Below are 23,797 nucleotides of genomic sequence, written 5' to 3'. Positions count from 1 at the left end.
ATTATTTCCAAATAACTCAGAATCTAGGGATGTTTAAGAGTAAAAATATTAAGACACTCCATTATGGTGATCACTTTCCCATGAGATCATAAACGATCAGAATTACAAGACTCACAGCACAGACTTCTGTGATGAAAATTATAGTGAAAGATGGCCATGTTAATTAGAATGCTTGGCCACTATCACTGAAACTCAAAACTGCAGTGGCTTAAACAAAATAGGAATATATTTCTCACTCACATGAAGACCAGGTCAGGAGTCCAGGGCTGGTATGGTGTTTACACCATCTTCAGCGAACCAGTTATGGTTCTTCCATCTTTCTATTAAATATCTTCAACACAGCAGCGTCCTCTCGTAATTCAAGTCAGCCACATCCTATTCTTACATTTCAACACAAAGAAAGTGTAGGAAAAGCACACACCCGTCCTTTCCCTGCACAGTCTGAAAGTGGCCCACATAATCCTACTCATTTCTCACTCAGGAGAACTTGATTGCATTAAGCTGGTAGGCTAACTGCAAATCACTGTCATTATTTTGGGTGATCACATAATATATATGTAAAAAGGTGACACTAGGTGGTGGGAACATTAAGAAGCCTCTGTCCTAAAGGCCATAGGGCAAGATATCATTTAAGACTCAGGTAAACCACTCAAATCTTTATCCATTTACTGCAAGCCAATCAAGAAATGGGAATACCAGATCACCTTACCTGTCTCCAGAGAAATCTATATGCAGGTCAAGAAGCAACAATTAGAACCAGACATGGAGAAGTGGACTGGTTCAAAACTGGGAAAGGAGTACATCAAGGCTGTATACTGTCTCCTTGCTTATTTAATTTATATGCAGAGTACATCATGTGAAATGCCAAGCTGGATGAATCACAAGCTGGAAACAAAATTGCCAGGAGAAATATCAACAACCTCAGAGATGCAGATGATACCACTCTAATGGCAGAAAGTGAAGAGGAACTAAAGAGCTTCTTGATGAGGGTGACAGAGGAGAGTGAAAAAGCTGGCTTAAAACTCAACATTCAAAAAACTAAGATCATGGCATCTGATCTCATCACTTCATGGCAAATAGATGGGGGAAAATGGAAACAGTGACAGAATTTCTTTTCTTGGGCTCCAAAATCATTGCAGATGGTGACTGCAGCCATGAAATTAAGATGCTTGCTCCTTGGAAGGAAAGATACGACAAACCAAGAAGCATATTAAAAAGAAGAAACATCACTTTGGTGACAAAGGTCCATATAGTCAAAGCAATGGTTTTTCCAGTAGTTATGTACAGATGTGAGAGTTGGACCATGAAGAAGGTTGAGCATCAAAGAAACGATGCTTTTGAATCATAGTGCTGGAGAAGACTCTTGAGAGTCCTTGGACAGCAAGGAGATCACACCAGTCAATCTTAAAGGAAGTCAACCCTGAATACTCATTGGAAGGACTGATGCTGAAGCTCCAAAGTTTTGGAGCTTCTCAGGGAAGGCTTCTCAGGGAAAAGCTATCCAGGGAAGGCTTCCCTGAGGAAATGGCATTTCAGTTTTAATCTGACCAGCCATGAGAAGAGCTGGAAAAGAACATTCTAATAAGACAGATTAACAATTGTTAAGGCCCAAAGGCTCCCTATTTGTCAGAATCAAGTTGCTTTAGCTCTAGTTTTCTTTATTTAGGCCTACTATACACGGGACAGGATGAAAGAACATGTGTGTGTTTGTGTGTGTGTGTGTGTGTGTGTAGGCATGCATGTGTTCACGCTTAGGAAGAAGAGATCTATGATTCTACTCCTAGGATTAATATTTAACATCTAGTAATAATGTGGAAAACTCCAAAACCAGGAAGAAAGAGAGCCTGGGGCCATACAGAGAAGAGATGAAAAACAAAACAAATGGTTACAGAAGTTGAGAGATAGCATAGCCTTTTTATTTAAAAGAATTTTTTTGTTTTCACTTGTTCTAAATAGTGTTTCTGGGTGCATATATTTCTTAAATAAAGTTAACTAATTTCAGGTATATTGTTCTAACTAACTTTTAGCTCCCAATGAGAAATTGGCAGCTGTAAATAAAATGTCTTACACATTTTATTTTAATTAAAATGAGAAGGCTGAGCACCAAAGAACTGATGATTTCAAATTGTGGTGCTGGAGAAGAGTCTTGAGAATCCCTAGGCCCACAGGGAGATCAAACCAGTCAATCCTAAAGGAAACCAACCCTGAATATTCATTGGAAGGACTGAGGCTGAAGTTGAAGCTCCAATACTTTGGCCACCTGATGCAAAGAGTTAACTCATTGGAAAAGATCCTGATGCTGGGAAAGACTGGGGGCAGGAGGCGAAGGGGGCAACAGAGGATGAGATGGTTGGATGGCATCACTGACTCAATGGACATGAGTTTGAACAAACTCCAGGAGATATTGAAGAACAGGTAAGCCTGGCGTGCTGCAGTCCATGGGGTCGCAAAGAGTCAGATACGACTTAACAACTGCACAACAACATACACAAAACAGGTTAAAAATAAGAAAATTTAATAATCAAATATTTGTACGTTAGTACCATAAATTAATATATATCTCAAATATCACACAACTTATATTTAGGGATCCAACCTAAGTCACATTCTTAAGCTATCGGGAATCCACTCATAAAAATCTTAACCTAAGGATTTGGTAGCACTAGCCAAGAGATCTTTCTCAAAGCATCTATTCCTTGGTCTGAGAGAAGTTTAGGAGAAAGTTCAGTACTGCTTCAACTATCATAATGTATTCACAGCATTGTCTAATAGTCAAAAATTTGAATAAAAGAAAGACCAACTTAACTTATGAAAGGTACTACAGTGAGATAACTACTCCAAGGGACAAATCTTTCTATCATACTCATGATCGGGCTTCCCTGATAGCTCAGCTGGTAAAGAATCCACCTGCAATGCAGGAGACCCCAGTTCAATTCATGGGTCAGGAAGATCCACTGGAGAAGGGACAGGCTACCCCTCCAGTATTCCTGAGCTTCCCTTGTGGCTCAGCTGGTAACGAATCTGCCTGCAAGGCGGAAGACCTGGGTTTGATCCCTGGGCTGGGAAGAACCCCTGGGGATGGGAAGGCTACCCACTCCAGTATTCTGGCCTGGAGAATTCCATGGACTGTATAGTCCATGGGGTCACAAAGAGTTGGACACGACTGAGCAACTTTTACTTTCTTTCACTTTTCATGACCAGTGAAGGCAAGCTGCCACTCAAATGTCACAATTTTAACACCAAGACTTTGCCAAAAGAGCAGTAAGAAAGGTACCAAGTCAGACCCAAGGTCTGGGGAAATTTTCATTGACTTCTACCTTCAAAACCCAAGTTCGTTGACTCTAAGACACAACTGACTGTAACACACAGCACTATTTGATGTACCCTAGCAAGGGGGGACGGAGAAGGCAATGGCACCCCACTCCAGTACTCTTGCCTGGAAAATCCTATGGACGGAGGAGCCTGGTGGGCTGCAGTCCATGGGGTCACTAAGAGTTGGACACAACTGAGCGACTTCACTTTCACTTTTCACTTTCCTGCATTGGAGAAGGAAATGGCAACCCACTCCAGTGTTCTTGCCTGGAGAATCCCAGGGACAGGGGAGCCTGGTGGGCTGCCGTCTATGGGGTTGCACAGAGTCGGACACGACTGAAGCGACTTAGCAGCAGCAGCAAGGGGGGAAAAAATACTGCACTTAAACTGAGAAATGCCACTGATTCCAAGATGCATCCCAATTTCAGAAATGTGAAACAAAGGATGTCTTAGAATCAATAGAAATGGTAGTATTCTTCAAGCCAAATGTGCCCCTTTTCTTTTCAGCATGGAAAATGACTTTCGCTATTTTCAGCTCAGTCATAAAAAAGTTTTCTTCTGTACTATGTTCATCCCTTCCTCTCTTTGTGTACAACTCCAAAGATACAACTGATAAATCCCCATTTAACCTTTTCTCCCAAATATTTGACATTTCATTCAAAATGTCAAACCAAGCTACCAGAATAAAGAATAAGAAGGGTAGAAAAAGAAGAGGCTGCCAGTCAATGAGGGCAGATTCTGACTCTGAAAGAGCTGAGCCTCACACTGCCCTCTGCAGGCAGGACACCTCCGAAGAGGAGAAAAGAGCTGAGCCCATTCACTTGTCCTGAACTTGCTAACTGGATAAAACTCCCTCTCCCTAAGAAAGGAGGGAATAAAGGGTCAGAAACAGACCAAGAGCACGCCTAGGAAGAACCTCTCCTTGTGGAAATCTGTGGGGGCGTGCGGTGTTTCCTCCTAATAACTTGCCTTCGCAGTTAAAAACACATATTTGGTTTCTGCCCAAAGTTCCGGGCACATAAGCCCTTGTAATTTCCTGATCAACAGGGGTGCCAGGAACATCTTTGTTTCCAATATTTGGTCTTGGACCCTGATTCCTGGCACACAGAACTCCTAAATCTCCAGGAATTTCCTGGGTGATAGGAGCATCTTTTGTTCTAATGAGGGGATTACTGGTGGGCTCCTGGGTAGCTCCTGGATGGGGGCCATCACCAGAAAGGCCAAGCCAAGAGTAGAATCTCGGACTTTCAGTTACATACCCATCCCCCATCCTCCAGGGAGGGGAGAAGAGCTAGAGACTGACTTATTAATCATGCCTACAAGATGAAGCCTCCATAAAAATCCCTAGAGTATAGAATTCACAGAGCTTTTGGGTTGGTAAACACACCATGGGCTGGGAGGATGGGATACCCCAACTCCATGGGAACAGAAGCTCCTGCTCTCAGGATCCTTTTGGACCTTACCTGAGCTCTAATGACCCAGTTAACTTAAATAAATGTTTCCTTGAGTTTTGTGAGCCATTATAACAAATTATGGAACCCAAGGAGGAAGGGGTGGGGATGGGGCATGGGAACCCTGATTGATAGTGGGTTGGTCAGAAGTATCCGAGGCCCAGACTTGAAATTGATGTCTACAGTGGGGAGCAGTCTTGTGGGACTGAGCCCATAACCTGTGGGGTCTGTGCTACTCCATTTAATCAGTCATAATTGAATTACAGGACACCCTCCAGTGGGTGTGACACCCAGGAGTGAGTTGGAGGATTGCCTGGCATGGGAAAAACTCCTACACATTTGGTATCAGAAGTGTTAAGAGTAGAAAGTAAAGAAACAAGAGGTTTTCTTTTAAGCATGCTCCACAATTTTTCTTCTCAGGAAAAATCCAATGAAAAATCTCCATAAATGTCAACAACACTCTGGCCTGACTTTAGGGATCACCATTTTCTGCTTCCTCCCTCACTCTTTATGGAAATAATATTGCCAGCACTTTGCAAGTCAGGACCTCCCAGGGTGTTGACGAAGTCAGGAACAGACCTAAAATGAGCCATTACATTTCCAAGCCTAGCCATCTGGCTGGGGGACCTAACAGAAGCACTAGAAGACTGAGAAGGTAAAACTCATCAATTTGCTACAGGACAAGCATGAGTTTGGGTGAACTCCGGGAGTTGGTGATGGACAGGGAGGCCTGGCGTACTGCGATTCACGGGGTCGCAAAGAGTCGGACACGACTGGGCGACTGAACTGAACTGAACTGAAGCAGACATACTGTCATTTAGTTTAGTTAAACTTGATCTGTTACAGAACAGATACTCTAAAATTTAGTATCTCATAAAGAAAACTAATTCTACCTATTAAAAACTACTTTGGCAACTGACAAGACGCCAGGTCTACTTCTCACTACAAAGATGAAAACGTTTAAAACTAAAGCAACGTTTACCTGGGAAATCTTGAGTGGCTCTATAAATCATTTACATTTTATTTAAAAGCCATTTTCCAAATTGGATTTTTTTTTTATTTAGAAATGTTAATTGTTACCTAAAAAATAACTGGAGATAGATATTACATACATATTTATAAAGTATGCTTTTCAGAAAGCATAAACACAGATGCTTCCTCTGCTATACAGTTTGTGATTGTTTCATAACCATTAAGTTATGATCAATAAAACTTTTTCTTTGAAACGATTAGCATAACATCAGATATACAGTGTAGAAACAATGGCATTTAAATCTGGATTTAAAGAAAAATACTGTTAAACATTATCAAATATTAAGTAAAAAAGATGGTAATATATTTCAATGTAACAGTCTCATTATTCCTTAATAAATTTTAATTTAGAAAATAAAATCTAGGTGAGAATATATTAAAACCATTATTTACATAAAGTAAACTGGCAAGCATTGGCAATATTTCTGGCTCAGCTAAAAGAATAATGACTAAGACTTACTAAGCATTTACTATATGTTAAGCAGTATAACTTAGTGATACACATATGCAATCTCATTCAATCCTGATGATAACACTGTGATGTAGGTACTTTATTCCCATTTAATTGAGGAAGCTAAATCAAACTTTCTTGCTAGAATATAAAAAAATAATTCTTCATAGGCTACCAAAAGAATTCTTTATAGGTTATGAATTCTTCATAGGGTTTACCATAGTAAACCCAGCTGCACGTGTGTCTGCGTGCAGTCATGTTTGACTCTGCAGCCTACCAGGCACCTCGGTCCATGGGGATTCTCCAGGCAAGAATACTGGAGTTGGATGCCATGCCCTCAGCCAGGGGATCTTCCCAACCCAGGGATCAAACCTGTATCTCTTCTGTCTCCTGAATTGGCAAGCGGGTTCTTTACCACTAGTGCCACCTGGGAAGCCCATATATATATACATCTAAAAATTTAGACTCTCCATTAAGTGAAATTCAATACTTATGCATGACAAAAATAGCAATAACAATTACTCAGCAAAATATAATTAAGAAGAAACTTAAAAACAAAAAAATAATATTTAACAGTAAAACTTTAGAACATTTTCTTTATAGTCAGGAATAAGATGAAAACACCTACTTTCACTGCAAGTTTTAGTATGCCTGGTCAGTGCACTAAGAAAGTGCTATCACACTGGGAATGACCCAGAGGGATAGGATGGGTAGGGAAGTGGGAGGGGGTTTCAGGATGGGGAACATGTGTACACTCATGGCTGATTCATGTCAATGTATGGCAAAAACCACTACAATACTGTAAAGTAATTAGCCTCCAATTAAATTTTTTTTAAAAAATAAAGTGCTATCACATGTGGAAAGGAAGAAATAAAACTGTTATTATTTACAGATATTACTGCCTGCAGAGGAAATACAGGAGAACCAATGAAACAGAAAGAAAAAGGAAAACAAGCTCAATCCAGTGCTCTGTAACAACCTAGAGGGGTAGGATGGGGTGGGAGGTGGGAAGCTGGAGGAAGATTCAAGAGGAGGGGAACATATGTATATCATTACTGATTCGCATCGTTGTATGGCAGAAACTGACATAACATTGTAAAGCAATTATCCTCCAATGAACATTTTTTTTTAAAAAGTGGATAACAAATATAAATGCAAAATGCAAGGCTATTGGACGTGTGATCACCAATCAAAAGTCAGGAGTACTCCAATATACCAGTTAGCACTTAGAAAATTCAACTTACATATGGTATTAGAATCATTAAAATACTCATGAAAAATCTAGTGGTCAGTTTGGTCACAGATATTTTTTAAACTCATCAATATGCATGGTCAACAAATTTAACAATCCTCTCCAATGTATGTGCCCTAGAGACACTCTCTCACATGTAAACCAGAAGACAAGCTCCAGGATATTCATCTCATTCTTTCTAACCACACACACACACACACACAAATATGGGACAGTCTAGCTATACATCAATATGGATTGGATAAACTGTTGAATATTCATACAATTAAATCTGTATATGTCAATTTGGGTTATCTTAAAAACAGAATGCTGAGAGGGAAAAGCAGGTTGTTCAGGGATATTTACAATATGACATCACTTACATAAAAAGTAAAACCCATAGCACAATACTCTGTATTATTTATAGAAAAATGAGTTTTTAATAAATATATAGAAACAAGGAATCAAGCTTCTGATTACCACGGGAAAGGAAAAAGGAGAATCAGAGCACGGAAAGGGTTAAGTATCAGAGATGCTTCAACTTTACCTCTAGTTTTATTTCTTTAATGGAAAAGCATATAAATATAAAAAATTACTAAATTATATTGAATCTATGCGTAAAATACATAAATATCTAGTCATAATATTTTGTGTTTCAAAATACCTTATAATTTAAAAAACACATGTTTTTTAAAGTATCCCATGCAAATATTTAAACAATAATGAAAAGGCCATACCCCATGTACATATCTCTTTATAAAACTACAAAGGGAGTTTGCCTCCCTTTCATCTGTTACTAAACATCATTTTAAGCCACATGTTATCATATGTTGTAAGGATTAAAAACTATTGTCAGAAAAAGTATCAAAAGTAGCATATTCTACAGGAAAAGTAGCAAGGATTGAATAAAGATGCCATGAAGATTAAGAAAGGTCCAAATGGCATAAAATCGAGAAGAGGTTTTCAAAGTTTAGTTAAATACTCAAAAAGACATTTATCTAAGTATTGAGTGAGAAGCCAAAGACATTATTGTCAAGAGAAAAAAAAAGTAGAAAAACTAAAAAAATAGAAAAAGCTGCTACTTGCATTTTAAATTGGGGGCACTTACAGAATATGATATAGGGCACATGTCAACAATATGATTTATTACTCAGATTATAATAAATATTAAATTTTTCCCTGGAAGTAAAAACTTTAATTATTAATACCCCAAGAAGCCCCCAGAGCAACATACCTGGAGAAGGAGTCTTTCAAAAGCCAGAAAGTTGTCCCACTTGGCAGTCTGTGGGTGTTTCAGAGTTTGGACAGTGGCCAGCCCAAGCTGTAGGAGCCCACAGTGATTCCCTAGAGATTTGAGGTTGTTCTTGAAGAGCTGAATATAGGACATGAGCTGCCCCGGAGTGACTCTCCCTGGAAAAACATACAATTCATCAGCGTACCCTCTTCTGGGAGCGGTAAAAATAAAGAGGAGCGTGCCATTAATAATACTACTGCCTTGTTCAGTTGCTCAGTCGTGTCCGACTCTTTGTGACCCACAGACTACAGCACGCCAGGCTTCCCTGTTCCTCACTATCTCCCATCAGCACAAAACTTCAGAGTCAACTGCAAGCTTTCCTAAGCTTTTGTGACTCTTAAAACAACATGGTGACAACAGCAAAGTTGAAACTACCAACTGCATTTTGCAAGCAAAAAAACAGATGTTAAGTGCTCTTGCCAAAGCCATATTGTTATTAGGATTCATTTCATAACTCTGCAATACCCCATAAATGAGTTTTCAAATAAGGTCTTATGAATAAATATTTCTTGAGCTCAACGTGGAGTACCTCTGCAAGACATATGATATAGCAATCTAAGAGCCAAAAAGTCAAGGTTTCCAATTGTGTGTGTTATGTATATAAAGCAAAAGAGAAATCTGTTAGGACTATAGCTAAAACTTTATCACTGATATCAATGGGTTTATGACAACATCCTTGAGCATAAAAGCAGACTGGTGTTGGAACAAAAACGTATAGAGAACCAAAGTGGAAAAAACCCTGGAAGATGAGATATCAAAAGAAAGGGTTTCGTATGGATGACAGCACATTTACTACCATTGTCACCTAGATCTAGAAGAAGACTCTCACCTCATTAAAGACTGGAGTACCAAAAACGCAAACAAACCCTGTTGAAGATTCAGTCTTTCAGACCTCTAAGTCCAACCTTTTCCTAAATAGCACTCCTTCCATTTAGTCACTTCCCATTCTATTATGTCAGATCTCATTCCTGCCATTCATCAATGCAATGGGCAGAACCCCAGAACACCACAGTTTCTCCTCACTGGGCAAGAAGAGTGCAATGGAGCCAAACACAAATGCAAGGCCAGTAAATCCTTCCTGTACATTTCAGCCACACTGTCTTCCTGGTTTACCCTCTGATGCCTAAAATCCAGGTTTGTTTGCTATGCCTACGTTGGTTAATATCTGGTAATAAAACTACCCGTATTTATTTAGCACATGCCCTCTTCTGATTTTCACAGCAACTCTATGGGGTAGCAAACAAGTGAGAGTTCAGTGTCTTACACGGTGCTAAATGGCACTTGTCAATTAGTGGTTTTGCTACAGATTATAATACACAAAAAATAAAGACCTTGTCACAAGAAACTTCCAAGCCTGTAATATATTCTACCTGTTTAGTGCATATTTTGAAGAGATTAAGGATTCTAAAGTGCCTTTTTGCCCACTTATATGGGGCTTCCCTGATGCTCAGTTGGTAAAGAATCCACCTGCGATGCAGGAGACCCTGGTTCAATTCCTGGATTGGGAAGGTCCACTGGAGAAGGGACAGGCCACCCACTCCTTGTGGCTCAGCTGGTGAAGAATTAACCTTTAATGAGGGAGACCTGGGTTTGATCCCTGGGTTGGGAAGATCCCCTGGAGAAGGGAAAGGCTACCCACTCCAGTATTCTGGCCTGGAGAATTCCATGGACTTGTATAGTCCATGAGGTCACAAAGAGTCAGACATAACTGAGCAACTTTCATTTTCAAACAACAACAGTTGGTGGGTTGCAGCGAGGGGCAAGAACAGTGGAAATGCATAGCACAGAGCTGAGTCTCACTAGTTTCTTTGGTCCCTTGGTAAAGCATAGTTCATTCCTGATTCTCAGCAGCAAGCTAACAATTTGCTAGCTTAAGTACTAACAGAGAAGAGCCTCATTAATCCCTTCTTTGCTTGATTTTAAGTTGGCTTGATTAAGGTATAATTTACATACAGTAAAATTCACTTTTTTCTGGTTCAGGGTGTTCTCAAAATAATTCTATGAATTTTGACAAAAACACAGTCACAATCAAGATAGATTATTTCCTTTACTCCCCAAAGCTCCCCTTTTGTAGTCAATTCTCTTTTCCCATCCCAAGTCCTTGGTGAACACTTGTCTGTGTTTCTGTCCCATAGTTATTCCTTTCCAGAATGTTCTATAATTGGAATTATATAGCACATAGCCTTTTGAGTCTAGCTTCTTTTTACTTGAGCATAAGGTATTTGGTGTTCATTCATGTTGTTGCTTGTATCAGTAGTTTGCTCTATTTTCTTGTTGAGTAGTAATCCATTGTATGAACCATAGTTTGTTTAGACTTATCCATTCACCAGTTCATGATCATTTGGGTTGTTTCCAATTTTTAGAAATGATGAATAAAAACTTCACAAACATCTTCATATAGTATTTTATGTGCATACGTGTCTGTGGACATAATGATTTCAGTTTTTTCATAAGTAAATTTCTAGGGTTGCTGGGTCATATGCTAAATGTATGCTTAACTTTATAAGAAACTGACAAACTACTTTCCAAAGTCAGCTGTCCTACTAGTGACAAATGAGAGTTCTATTCCCTCACATCCTCAATAGCCTCGGTATTGCCAAGTATTTTGGTTTTAGCCAGTCTAATAGGTTATCTAGCAACATCTTACTGGGGTTTTAATTTGGATTTTTTAATGACTAATAATGTTGTTCATCTTTTCATGTGCCTATTTGCCACCCTATATCTTTTTTTGGTGAAGTGTCTGTTCAAATCCTTTGCTCATTTTTATTAAGGTGTTTGCTTTCTTATTATTGAGTTAAGAGTGTCATTAACTTTTATTAATCCATTGGTTCAACACATGTTTTTGTGCTAGGGACTGTTCTTACTGCTAAGCACAAGCCCATGAACAAATCAGAAAAAAGTCTGTCCTCACGGCCAACAAATAAAGAAGACAAATGACTCCCAGAATGCTCTCCTAATTAATCCAGCTCATTACATGTCACTCTCTTAGGGGATGGGATCTTTTGTGCAGAGGATGAACATTTTTACACAAGAACATTTCTGACACATTAAATATATGAAAACAAATTTTCACATGAAATGGATTCAGATCTAACACTGCAGTGAGCTCCATTTATTTCTTTAAACACTGTGCTGCAGTTGATGGCAGTATAGTCTCTGGACACACAGAGCTTTGTTGACCAAGAGAGATAGTCATAGAACAATTACATGAACAATTACTTAATCATTATTGTGACAAGTACTGCTAAGGCAACAACTAAAAAGTCTTGAAACCCTGAAAGGGTCTATGTGGTACGTAACTGCCTACCTCTCCAACCCTATCTCCAGGACCTGAAGGAGAAGAAATTTAAAAGGCTCAGAATACACACAATCTATTCATAACATAACTGCCCTTTCAGTTCAGTTCAGTTCAGTCGCTCAGTCGTGTCCGACTCTTTGCGACCCCATGAATCACAGCACGCCAGGCTTCCCTGTCCATCACCCAATTGTTAATTACTAATTGTTAATCTCCTGGAGTTCACTCAAACTCACGTCCATCGAGTCAGTGATGCCATCCAGCCATCTCATCTTCTGTCATCCCCTTTTCCTCCTGCCCCCAATCCCTCCCAGCAGCAGAGTCTTTTCCAATGAGTCAACTCTTCGCATGATGTAGCCAAAGTATTGGAGTTTCAGCTTTAGCATCATTCCTTCCAGAGAACACCCAGGGCTGATCTCCTTTAGAATGGACTGGTTGGATCTCCTTGCAGTCCAAGGGACTCTCAAGAGTCTTATCCAACACCACAGTTTAAAAGCATCAATTCTTTGGCACTCAGCTTTCTTCACAGTCCAACTCTCACATCCATACATGACCACTGGAAAAACCATAGCCTTGACTAGACGCACCTTTGTTGGCAAAGTAATGTCTCTGCTTTTGAATATGCTATCTTGGTCATAACTTTCCTTCCAAGGAGTAAGCGTCTTTTAATTTCATGGCTGCAATCACCACCTGCAGTGATTTTGGAGCCCAAAATAATAAAGTCTGACACTGCTTCCACTGTTTCCCCATCTATTTCCCATTTTTAGAGAGACCTAAAAAAATGGAAATCATCAGAGAAAGTCATCAGGTCTGTTTAGATTTCAGTTGCAATAACCATATGTTCAACTTAAAGATAAGAATGTCTTCAATTCAAAAATATAGTTAAACTTTATTCAGTTAGCATCTTCCAATCTCAGACTTGGACTCAACAACCATATTTACATAACACTACCTTCCAACATAAAGCATGAGATCCAAAGAACAAATGGCTATATTTCATAACAGGAAATGCCAACAGAATACTACATTGTGAATTAGCGATTATCCACCCTTGCTGCTCTAGTCTCTTCCCCTCTGTGTATCTTTTTCTTACATACACAAGCCACTAACACTTCTTATACATGTCATGAAAGCAGGGGGTTTTTGGTAAAAATCCAAAACATGGTAATTTAAATTTATTAAAAGAGTACTTTACACAAATGCTTTAAAATACAGACTAGTGACATTTTTAAATATAAGTTTAATCAGAATCTTACATAAAACAAGTCAAAATTAACTGAGTATTAAAAATGTTATACAATAAGACTAATAACTTGAGAAAACTTCCCAGTTCATCTCAACTAAAACTGCAAGCAACCAGGACCAGGTGTTGAAAAAGTAATAGAACATTTATTCATACCTCATATTACCAAAAAAAAAAAAATAAAACTTCTCAGGTAGATTTAGACAGTGATTTTAAAATGTCAACCCAAGAAGGCCTGCCAACACATTTTTTTTCCAGTCATAAAACAAGGGTTTTATATATTATATATTATCAAGACATAATATATAGCAACTCTGTGAAAAGGGACAATTTTGAAATTTGAAAACGAGTTTTCAAGTAAGAAAATCTATTAGGCTTTTTTTATATATACAGTTTTTAAGAAAGTGAAACAGACTTTTGATTTTTAGTTAAGAAAAAAACAGAAAACTTTAACAACCATTAATTCTATGTATATTTTGAAACAGCAAAATAGAATTATTGCTTGGGAGAAAGGGGACAGATTTAGAAAATAAAATGATTTAATATTTTAATATTGTCTATGATCCTTATAATATTTAATTCCATTGTATTCAAATGAATTATGGAAATTATCTTTCTATTTACTACATACATTTGATAAACTAGACTGCAGCCATGAAATTAAAAGACGCTTACTCCTTGGAAGGAAAGTTATGACCAACCTAGACAGCATATTAAAAAGCAGAGACATTACTTTGCCAACAAAGGTCCATCTAGTCAAGGCTATGGTTTTTCCAGTGGTCATGTATGGATGTGAGAGTTGGACTGTAAAGAAAGCTGAGTGCTGAAGAATTGATGCTTTTGAACTGTGGTGTTGGAGAAGACTCTTGAGAGTCCCTTGGAATGCAAGGAGATCCAACCAGTCCATCCTAAAGGAGATCAGTCCTGGGTGTTCATTGGAAGGACTGATGTTGAAGCTGAAACTCCAATACTCTGGCCACCTGATGTGAAGAGCTGACTCATTTGAAAAGACCCTGATGCTGGGAAAGAGTGAGGGCAGGAGGAGAAGGGAACGACAGAGGATGAGATGGTTGGATGGCATCTCCGACTCAATGGACGTGAGTTTGGGTGGACTCCGGGAGTTGGTAATGGACAGGGAGGCCTGGCGTGCTGCAGTCCATGGGGTCATGACTGAGTGACTGAACTGAACTGAACCTTCTGAATCTGTTTTGTGGCTTGGTAAGATATATTTAAAATATTTACACATATATGATTTTTTGTTGATTTTCTTAACAACAACAAAAAAGAGCATTCTGTCAGTGCTAGGTTTGACTTAATCCTCAAAGTGTGTCTTAATGGTAGAAAGCAACCATCAGAAATTTTGTCTAAAATAGTATATTTAGCTACTAAATGTTTTCTTAAAAAAAAAAAAAGTTCTATAAGAAATAATAACACCGTCATGCATGTTTTTTATTCATCATTGTCTTGAAACTGTGAATGAAAACCCAGTATGTGAAATCTGAATAAACAAAGTTATGTCTTAAGACATGTATTCCCAGAATTCAAATATCAGCATTTCATTTGTCTCCTTTTTAATTACTTTTCTAATATAATAAAGGCAAAGCATATTAAAATAATTAAATATAACATGTTCTGCTAAAACTCTGGTTTATTAACCTACACACAACTGGCAAACAGGAATACTTTTAATATTACACAAAAAGTCACACCTACTCATTTGTCACTTTTCTCATTATTTTAACATCCTGTGCCACCAAATGAGAGCAGCTGAACACAAAGTAAACAAACATAGCTGAACGCTACAGGCCATAAGAGAAACTGAGTCCTGACTGCACTCCTAGTTCTTCCTCTTAGCTCTGCTTGACCATATGCCCTGTCTCGGAAGTGCTTCCTGTTTGGTCCTCCCTGATCTTCAGTGCATTTTGCCTTTGCCTGCATAAACAAACAGCCTCAACTTCTCTTTACTTTCCCTTCCAGTGAGCTACTTTCAACTCTTTTGTTCACATGAAGTCCCAAATATACTGTAACATTTCTTTTATCTATAGGAAACTGGCATACCTTTTAACTGTGCTAGTATTTTAATCAAGATTTTTATTGTTTTTTTTTGTTGTCAGTGCTCTAACTATAAATTTGTATAGATTTTTAAATGGGCTTCTGCTAATGATATTTTTTATCATGAGCCCTGATAACCAGTATGTGATTTTGCAAAACAAATTTTCCAGGAATGCATGTAAATTATAGCAAGAGCGCTCATACTAACATGTAGACAAAGGTGGCGATGCTACTAAAACAAAACTATTGATTGGTAGGCAGCATGGTTACGGGAAATTTCCAATGTTAATTCTACAGTTGACATTAGAAAGCTCTTGTGTACAAAAGATGCTTTCGGAGTTCTGTAAATAATGTACAAAAGGTTCAGAGGGTAGACTGACACACGGGTTTACATCCTCATCTCATTTCATCAGAAAGACAAAAAGGAATTACAAAGGGAAAGGAATACACAACAAAGAGATCGTGAGATAGTCTCTAAGCTGGCAGAGGCTTCGAGCACTATTCCTCCCCATTTGTTGGTTATCTTCGTAATTTACATTACATTCTTAAACTTTCTTCTTTGTTCTGTCAATTACAGATGGTATCCTATGGCTTTTCGTCTCTAAGCAGAGGATATTAATCCCTCTTTGCCCCTCCCTCTACTTTGTATCTTCCCCTTTCATCTTTCAAATCATCTGTACTTTTATTTTCATCAAGATGGATAGCACTTATATTTTATGACCATAATGTAGCCTTACGTGCTTTTTTAAAAAATAATTTTATTTATTTATTTTTGGCTGTGCTGGGTCTTTGTTGCTGTGAGGGCTTTCTGTAGTTGCGGTGAGTGGGGGCTACTCTCCAGTTGCAATGTGCAGACTTCTCTTCCCGTGGCTTCTCTTGTTGCAGAGCATGGGCTCTAGAGTGCATGGGCTCAGTAGTTGCAGTTCCCAGGCTCTAGAACCAGGCCCACGGGCTTGGTTGTTCTGCAGCGTGTGGAATCTTCCCAGACCAGGGATTGAACTCATGTCTCCTGCACTGGCAGGCAGATTCTTTACCACTGAGCCACCAGGGAAGACCTTACGTGCTTTTTGTATAGCTTGATTCAAACAGTTCAAAATCAGTCAATTGTGTCTTCATGATAATGAACTATATAACTATTAATGACAGACCCAAGGTACAAACTATGATTGCATTTCCTTATGCATATACTTTGGCCCTAGAACGTTTATGGGCTTTTTCTAAGGGGATGGGGGAGTTGCATTCCCTGCCTTAATCGAAGCTGTGAAGTCTCCTAATTTCAAATACACTGTCTCATCTTTGAAGTCTGGGTTATGTTGTAGTTGTTGTTTTTAACTGAGGTATAGCTGAGCTGTGGGGTTTTTTGTTTTGCTTTTTCCCCTCCCTGAATACTTTACAACCAAACCCCTTCATTCTCCAGTCCCATCATGGGCGGACTGTTCTCCAGGCCCTTCTGTGTAGTCAGCAGCCTGGAACTGAGTCTGTTGCTTTCCTCTATTGGAACACTCTTTGGTTAAATTTCTGATATTTCTTTCCTGCTATGCTGCCTTGTTTCGCTGGACAATCTCAAGTAACTTCCTCAGAAAAGGTGTGTGGAAAGCAAACTTCTTTTTATCTTTAAAAACGTTTTTTCTTGCCCTCCAAGTTTAATAATAGTTTATCCAGATCTATAATTCAAGGTTGAAAATAATGCATTGCTTCATTATCTTCTGGCTGAGCATTGCTTATAAGAAACCTGTGCTAGTCCTATTTTTGTTCCTTTGTAGAGGAGCTTCCTTTTTTCCATCTAGAGGTTCATAGGATCTTCTCATTCTCTTGTACTCTGAGGAGTCATGGTGATGATGTCTAGTTTAGAGAGTTTTTATTCTTTACACTTGCTTTTCAGTTAAGCCTGTTCTACTATTTGATATGTCTTTCTTCACATCTAGGAAGTCTCACATTCTTTCCTTACTAATTTCCTGTCCTCCGCTTTTTCTCTCTTTCTAAAACTTTCAATAGTTCTTGGGTTTCCTGAATTGGTTCTCTATATATTTTGCTTTTTGTATCATATTTTCAATGCCCTGTTCTTTCTACATTTTAGGAGATTTTCTTGATTTATCTTTAAACTTTGGTTGAATTGCTGACTCTTTGCGACCCCATGGTCTGTAGCCCGCCAGGCTTCTCTGTGCATGGGATTCTCCAGGCAAGAATACTGGAGTGGATTGCAATTCCCTTCTCCAGAGGATCTTCCCAAACCAGGGACTGAACCTGAGTCTCCTGCATTGCAGGCAGATTCTTTACCATTCAAGCTACAGGGAAGTCCTGAATTTTTTTTTTTTTTTTTTAACCATAATACCTTTATTACTAAGAGCTTATTTTTTTTAATCATTTTGTTTATTTATTTGGCTGCACCAGGTCACAGCTGCAGCACTCAGCATACTGAATCGTCACAGCAGCATGAGAACTCTTAGTTGCAGCCTGTGGGATCTAGTTCCCTGACCAGGGATCAAACCAGGACCCCCTGCCTTGGGAACATGGAGTCTTGGCCACTGGACCACAGGGAAGTCCCTAAGAGCTTCTTTTTTAACATGAGCTTTATAGAGATATAACTCACATATCATAAAATTCACCCTTAAAATGTACAATCCAGTGGTTTTTAGTACACTCAGAGTTATGTAATCATCACCACTATATAATTTCAGAACATTCTCATTATCCCAAGAAGAAAGCCTGTACTCAAATTTCCCCAGTTATGAAAAAGATATAAAGCTATATAAATCCATACATATTAGAATATAGCCCAAATAAAATTTCCATTTGGGAGATATAACTGTACTTAGTTAAACCAGGAAACAGAAATAACAGAAGGGAGAATATTCAGGTAATTATAGCTATAATAGAATTCTGGCTTTTTTATATGTAATAATACTATGGTGATGCACTAAAAAAATTTTTTTAATTGAAGTATAAATTCCTGGAAGGTAATATAGGACTAGAAAAATACTTACTATATCACAAAGCAAAACAAGCAATAAAAATAAATTTCCTCCCCTCCTACAAAGACTTTGCCTTGAATATGTGACAAGGCATTGCAACAAAGAAGGGTCACTTACCCAGAAGATATAACCAGTTCCAGATTCAGAGGCCTCAGATATAATGGAGGAGGAAAGTGAGGAGTATAACATAAAATAAAGCATACACATCTTAGGTATGTAGTTCAGTTACTTTTTACACATACATCTATCCACATAACCACCATGCAGATCAAGGTATGGAATATACCCAACGCTCTAGAATATTCCCTTGATACGTACCTAATCAATAATCCTACAACAGCAAACCATCATTTTTAACTCTCTCACTACAGCTAATTTTTCGTTTGCTTTTGAATGTCATATACACAGATACACTATTTTGTGTCTAGCTTCTTTAGTTCAACATCGTCCAAAATCTCAATCTTTATTTTCCCTTCCTCTATTTTATTGTTCTATACCACTCTAACTGCTTCTCTGTCCATTCTACTTTGAAGGATATTTAGGGCCATTATAAATAATGAGACTGTGAACGGTCTACTACATGCCTTTTGGTAGACTCGCTTCCATTGGCTACATGTCCAGTTGTGAAACCAGTGGATCAGATGGGTATACTTAAGTTAATACGGCCGGTTTTCCATGGTTGTATCAATATATCCACACACTTTAAACGTGATCAAATTTAACCTAATTTAACATAAATTTTAAAGTATACATATAATGTTTAAAACCTGGCACAACTGTATAACTAAGTTTCCTTCATGGTATTTTATGCCGGGTAGCCAAAACTCTAATAAGAGAGACAGAAAGGAAGTCACAATCGAAACCACATTGTCATGCTCTTAGGACACACCTTTGTTTTGCTCATTGTTGGTTTACTAGCTTATTTACTTACTTTCTTACCTAATTACACAGAAAAAGGCCTGGAAGTCAAGATTCTAATTTAGGAACAAAGGTTACACTGAAGAGTAAGTTGATGGCGGGGGCGGCGGGGGGTGGATAGACAATTACTTTTTATTCTACTAATGGTACAATATGAATTTTCTAGAAACGTGCTATATTACTTTTTAAATGGTCTCTTGGTTCTGAAATAAAATAATATCTATTTCATGTGGAATTAATAGACAAGCATTTTTCTCTGGGAAATTTGAATCTATTACTATCACTGGTTTGTACAAGGGATGAAGCATTGTCTTTCAAGAGAAAAAGAAATATAAGAGTAATAATTACTGCTAGTTCCCCACCTCTATTGAGGTCAAAGGACAAAGAAATATGGTTAACATGCAGGTGGGGAGATTTAAGTCAGACCTGAGAAAAAAATTCCACATTCGTGATGACTATTAGACATTGAAACCAGATATTAAAGGAGGAAGAGGGAAGACATTATAAATCTTCTCCCGTAGGGATTTGAAGGGCAGTATATACAGCCATCTGTATAGTGAAACTTGGATAAAAACCAGCTGGGAATCGATGTCTACTTTTATAACACTATAAATACTGAAGAAGGTTTTCCTGAGATTTCCTTTAAATAGTATGTTTCTTGTTAAACAAATTTTTGAGCTCTACAGTATTACAAAGATAGAATAAGAAAGCAATGTGAAAAGAGCATTTTAATTATATGAATCAATTCAATCAAATGGATCCAAAATTGAGAAATCTATTGCAAGATACGATTTCAGGAGAGTATGGAATAAAGCATAACTGCTGCAGGACCAGAGGTCACAAATAGAAAATAAACAGCTCTCCCTGAGATTTATACAAAAAACATGAAATATAAAACCACCAGAAACATTTATGGTTTGGCTTTCTTTGGAAATGCAGCCTTCCTGAGGCTAACTTAAATCACTGCATCAATGTTTACAAACTCAGCTGAGCACACGGAAAGACACTGATAGACTACTCTTGTTTTCCACAAGGCAGATTTCCAGCCTGCCAGGGAAGGAGCCATTCCTCGGTAAGTCCACCCTGACTTGGAAGGCTATTCTTCCAAATAAAGCAACTCCCACCCCACAGCCATGGATCTTTCCTTGGGGGGTTTTAAACTCCTAGCCCATATTCTCATATGCTGAGGATTTCTTCTGTTGAGAAAACATAAAAATTAACATGAGGAGGAGGAGGATGAAAAAAAAAAGATGCACCAATTAAAGTTAAAAATATAGAGTCAGAGGACAGATGCTTGAAGAAAGGGTATTAGAAATTCAGATGACCATTTGTGGACAAGGAAATACAGTAGCAGAGGCAATTCAGGTTTTGTTTTAGGTGATGAAGTATAAGAAGGAAATATCTGTTTGCTGACCTTAAGGCTTTGGGGCATTATTAATTATTAATTCAATAAAAACTCTTCCAGCCCTTTCTCTAGATTCTCTACTTCTTCATATCCCTAAATGGATGTGTTCTTTACAGCTCTGCCTTCAAGCCTCTTCTCACTCATTCTATATTCTTTTCCTGGATGATCACTCTTATATTTCCTTAGAAATTCACTACTTAGGCTCTAACATAATGACTAGGTAACTAAATCTCCAGTCTCCACTTTTACTTCTGGAAATCACTACTCTAGCCACATGTCACCCAACTAAGGTGATCAGGGAAAAATGCTACAGACAATGTAATCCCACCCCTAGATTGGGTAGAATACTCTTCATATGCAATGGTATGACTTTTACTGGAAAGATAACTGAAAGCATATTGTTCTTCATACATTCTTTCCAAAAGAAAAAGAATAAAGTGAGTCTATCACTTCAAGGAAAACAGCTATTTGTTTTGTCAAAATAAAAACTCAAGTTTTCATGTGAAATCATAATTTTGGAAAGCTTGTATCTGCCTCTATAGCTTTATATCCTAATACGTAAAGATTTTCTAGTGATTAACAGTGGGGATATCAACAACTGTGGTCTGTTATATTGTATAATACGTGTCAACATTTGGAAAATCTGCATAATTCAGAGAACCTTTATTGTCCAAGTGACTAAGGTAAAATGCTATAAAATAATGTGTGTGTAAAAGAGCCAAAGTGCAAGAGAAATCAATGGTCTTTAATGTACCAGAGTGTGGAAAATTCAATGATATGGTTTCATATTCCACACTGCAATTACCTGTAAGGAATTACCTCTTGTAAATTTGGTATAGTATATCTGCAATTCTAGAATATCCACAATTTTCTGAAAATTATTTAAAAAAATCTTCCCCTTTTCAACTACATATCTTTGTAAGGCCAGCTTTTCTTTCTATCACAACAGATTCTATAAAGAAGCAGATATGAGAATAGAGCTGCCTTCTATTAAACCAGACGTTCAGTTCAGTTCAGTTGAGTCGCTCAGTCGTGTCCGACTCTTTGCGACCCCATGAATCACAGCACGCCAGGCCTCCCTGTCCATCACCAACTCCCGGAGTTCACTCAGACTCACGTCCATCGAGTCAGTGATGCCATCCAGCCATCTCATCCTCTGTCGTCCCCTTCTCCTCCCGCCCCCAATCCCTCCCAGCATCAGAGTCTTTTCCAATGAGTCAACTCTTCGCATGAGGTGGCCAAAGTATTGGAGTTTCAGCTTCAACATCAGTCCTTCCAATGAACACCCAGGACTGATCTCCTTCAGAATGGACTGGTTGGATCTCCTTGCAGTCCAAGGGACTCTCAAGAGTCTTATCCAACACCACAGTTCAAAAGCATCAATTCTTTGGTGCTCAGCTTTCTTCACAGTCCAACTCTCACATCCATACGTGACCACTGGAAAAACCATAGCCTTGACTAGACGCACCTTTGTTGGCAAAGTAATGTCTCTGCTTTTAGAGATGTACAAAAAGGTAAAATGGTGCCACTCTCTTCCCCACATGATTTTATTTGAGAAAATAGTTATTTTCACAAAAACATGTTATATTAACATGCAATAGGTTTATTATAATATTTTTACATTAACTAATATTTTAAAAGTTTTCCCTACTTGAATCACTAATGTGATGTTTTCTTCCTAAATATTTAAAAAAATTTTCCCTGCTTAAATTCCTAATGTGATGTTTTCTTCCTATCTATCAGTCTCACATATATTAATAGATAAACCCCACATAACAAAAGCTCATGGTGTCCTCAGTAGTTCTGTTTTTTTCCATTCATAGGTTGTTGTGAACATCAACAGCTTTTAACAATGTAAAGGGGTTCTAAGAAAAGTTTGAGGACTGTCTAAACCAGTGTCCCTCTTGGATTCCATAGGAGAGAGAGAGAAAAAGTAATCCATTAGCTACATAATGAATACCAACTGACAGTATTAAGAATTTATTTATTCATTCCATAAAAACTTAATGACTATATAGGAATTTCAAGGTCTTGGGTTAGGTGCGGAGAATACTAGGAAGTACAGATAAGAATTCTCAGCCCCAACTACTCAGGGTCTGGTGGTAACTGCTGTAACAGAAGTATGAACAAAAACAGTACTGATAGGAATACAAGATGTCACCTTTCAGAAAGGATGATAAGGGATAAGAGATAGCATGGAAAAAATGTTGGAGGAGAATTTTAAAATACAGGAGGCTAAAATGAGCATTTTTTCTGGAGAGTGAATAGAGTAGGATAAGGCTTTAAGATCAGTAGCAATTATTAACCGAGTGAAAGAAAATGAAAGTGAAGTCGCTCAGTCATGTCCGATTCTTTGTGACCTCGTGGACTGTAGCCTGCTAGGCTCCTCCGTCCATGGGATTCTCCAGGCAAGAATACTGGAGTGGGTTGCAATTCCCTTCTCCAGCGGATCTTCCCAACACAGGGATTGAACCCAGGTCTCCCTCACTGCAGGCAGATTGTTTACCATTAACTGAGTACATACAAAGCACAACAAGGGATACAAATAGAGCTACATTCTAGAGGAAGCTAGAAGTAAGGAAGCTTCTAGAGGAAGCTAGAAGGAAGAGAAAGCATGAAGCAGTTATCAGAGAGAAGAAGATCATCAGAAAAGCAGAGTGACGTGAAGACCAAGGGAAAAGAATCAAGAAAGAAGACACAATCGGATGCTACAGGATATCAAGAGGAACAAGAAAGAGTAGAAAGCAGAGTTGTAAACAGAAAATAGTACTGTACCAACCTAGAGGGGTGGGATAGGAAGGGAGGTGGGAGGGAGGTTCAGAAGGGAGGGGATATATGTATATCTATGGCTAATTCATAGGTTTGACAGAAAACAACAAAGGTCTGTAAAGCAATTATCCTTTAATAAAAAATAAATTAAAAAAAAATAGTAATGCACGTAACTGAAAGCAGAAATACCCATCATGAATCTACTATTCATCCATACTCATTAGGCAATCATCCATCCAAGCAGCAAATACCAAGCCACCCACTATGTACCAAGCCAAACAGCCAACAGAGAATATATGACATGGACACTGTCTAGTATAAAGTTTTGGATCCACACACACTCAACTATTTTTCACCGTGGTAAGTGCTAAG

General features: G+C 38.3%; 1 protein-coding gene across 3 annotated transcripts in view; it reads right to left on the bottom strand.

Annotated features, from left to right (window-relative positions):
- The window catches only part of SCFD2 (sec1 family domain containing 2), a 396,134-nt gene that overhangs the window by 317,451 nt on the left and 54,886 nt on the right, over nt 1-23,797 (bottom strand). For all 3 annotated transcript variants that reach the window (XR_015165415.1, XM_086405773.1, XM_086405774.1), the window contains exon 4: nt 8,712-8,887. Coding sequence is in view for 2 of the 3 variants with exons in the window: in XM_086405773.1 (XP_086261899.1) it covers nt 8,712-8,887 (176 nt within the window). In the remaining variant the exon portion in view is untranslated. The remainder of the gene's footprint in view (nt 1-8,711; nt 8,888-23,797) is intronic.

The sequence above is a fragment of the Bos grunniens genome, chromosome 6, assembly GCF_055505025.1.
Source record: "Bos grunniens cultivar Pamir isolate PY7600 chromosome 6, Bosgru_T2T1.0, whole genome shotgun sequence".
Classification (NCBI taxonomy): domain Eukaryota; kingdom Metazoa; phylum Chordata; class Mammalia; order Artiodactyla; family Bovidae; genus Bos; species Bos grunniens.
This window is presented reverse-complemented; position numbering and strand designations above follow the sequence as displayed.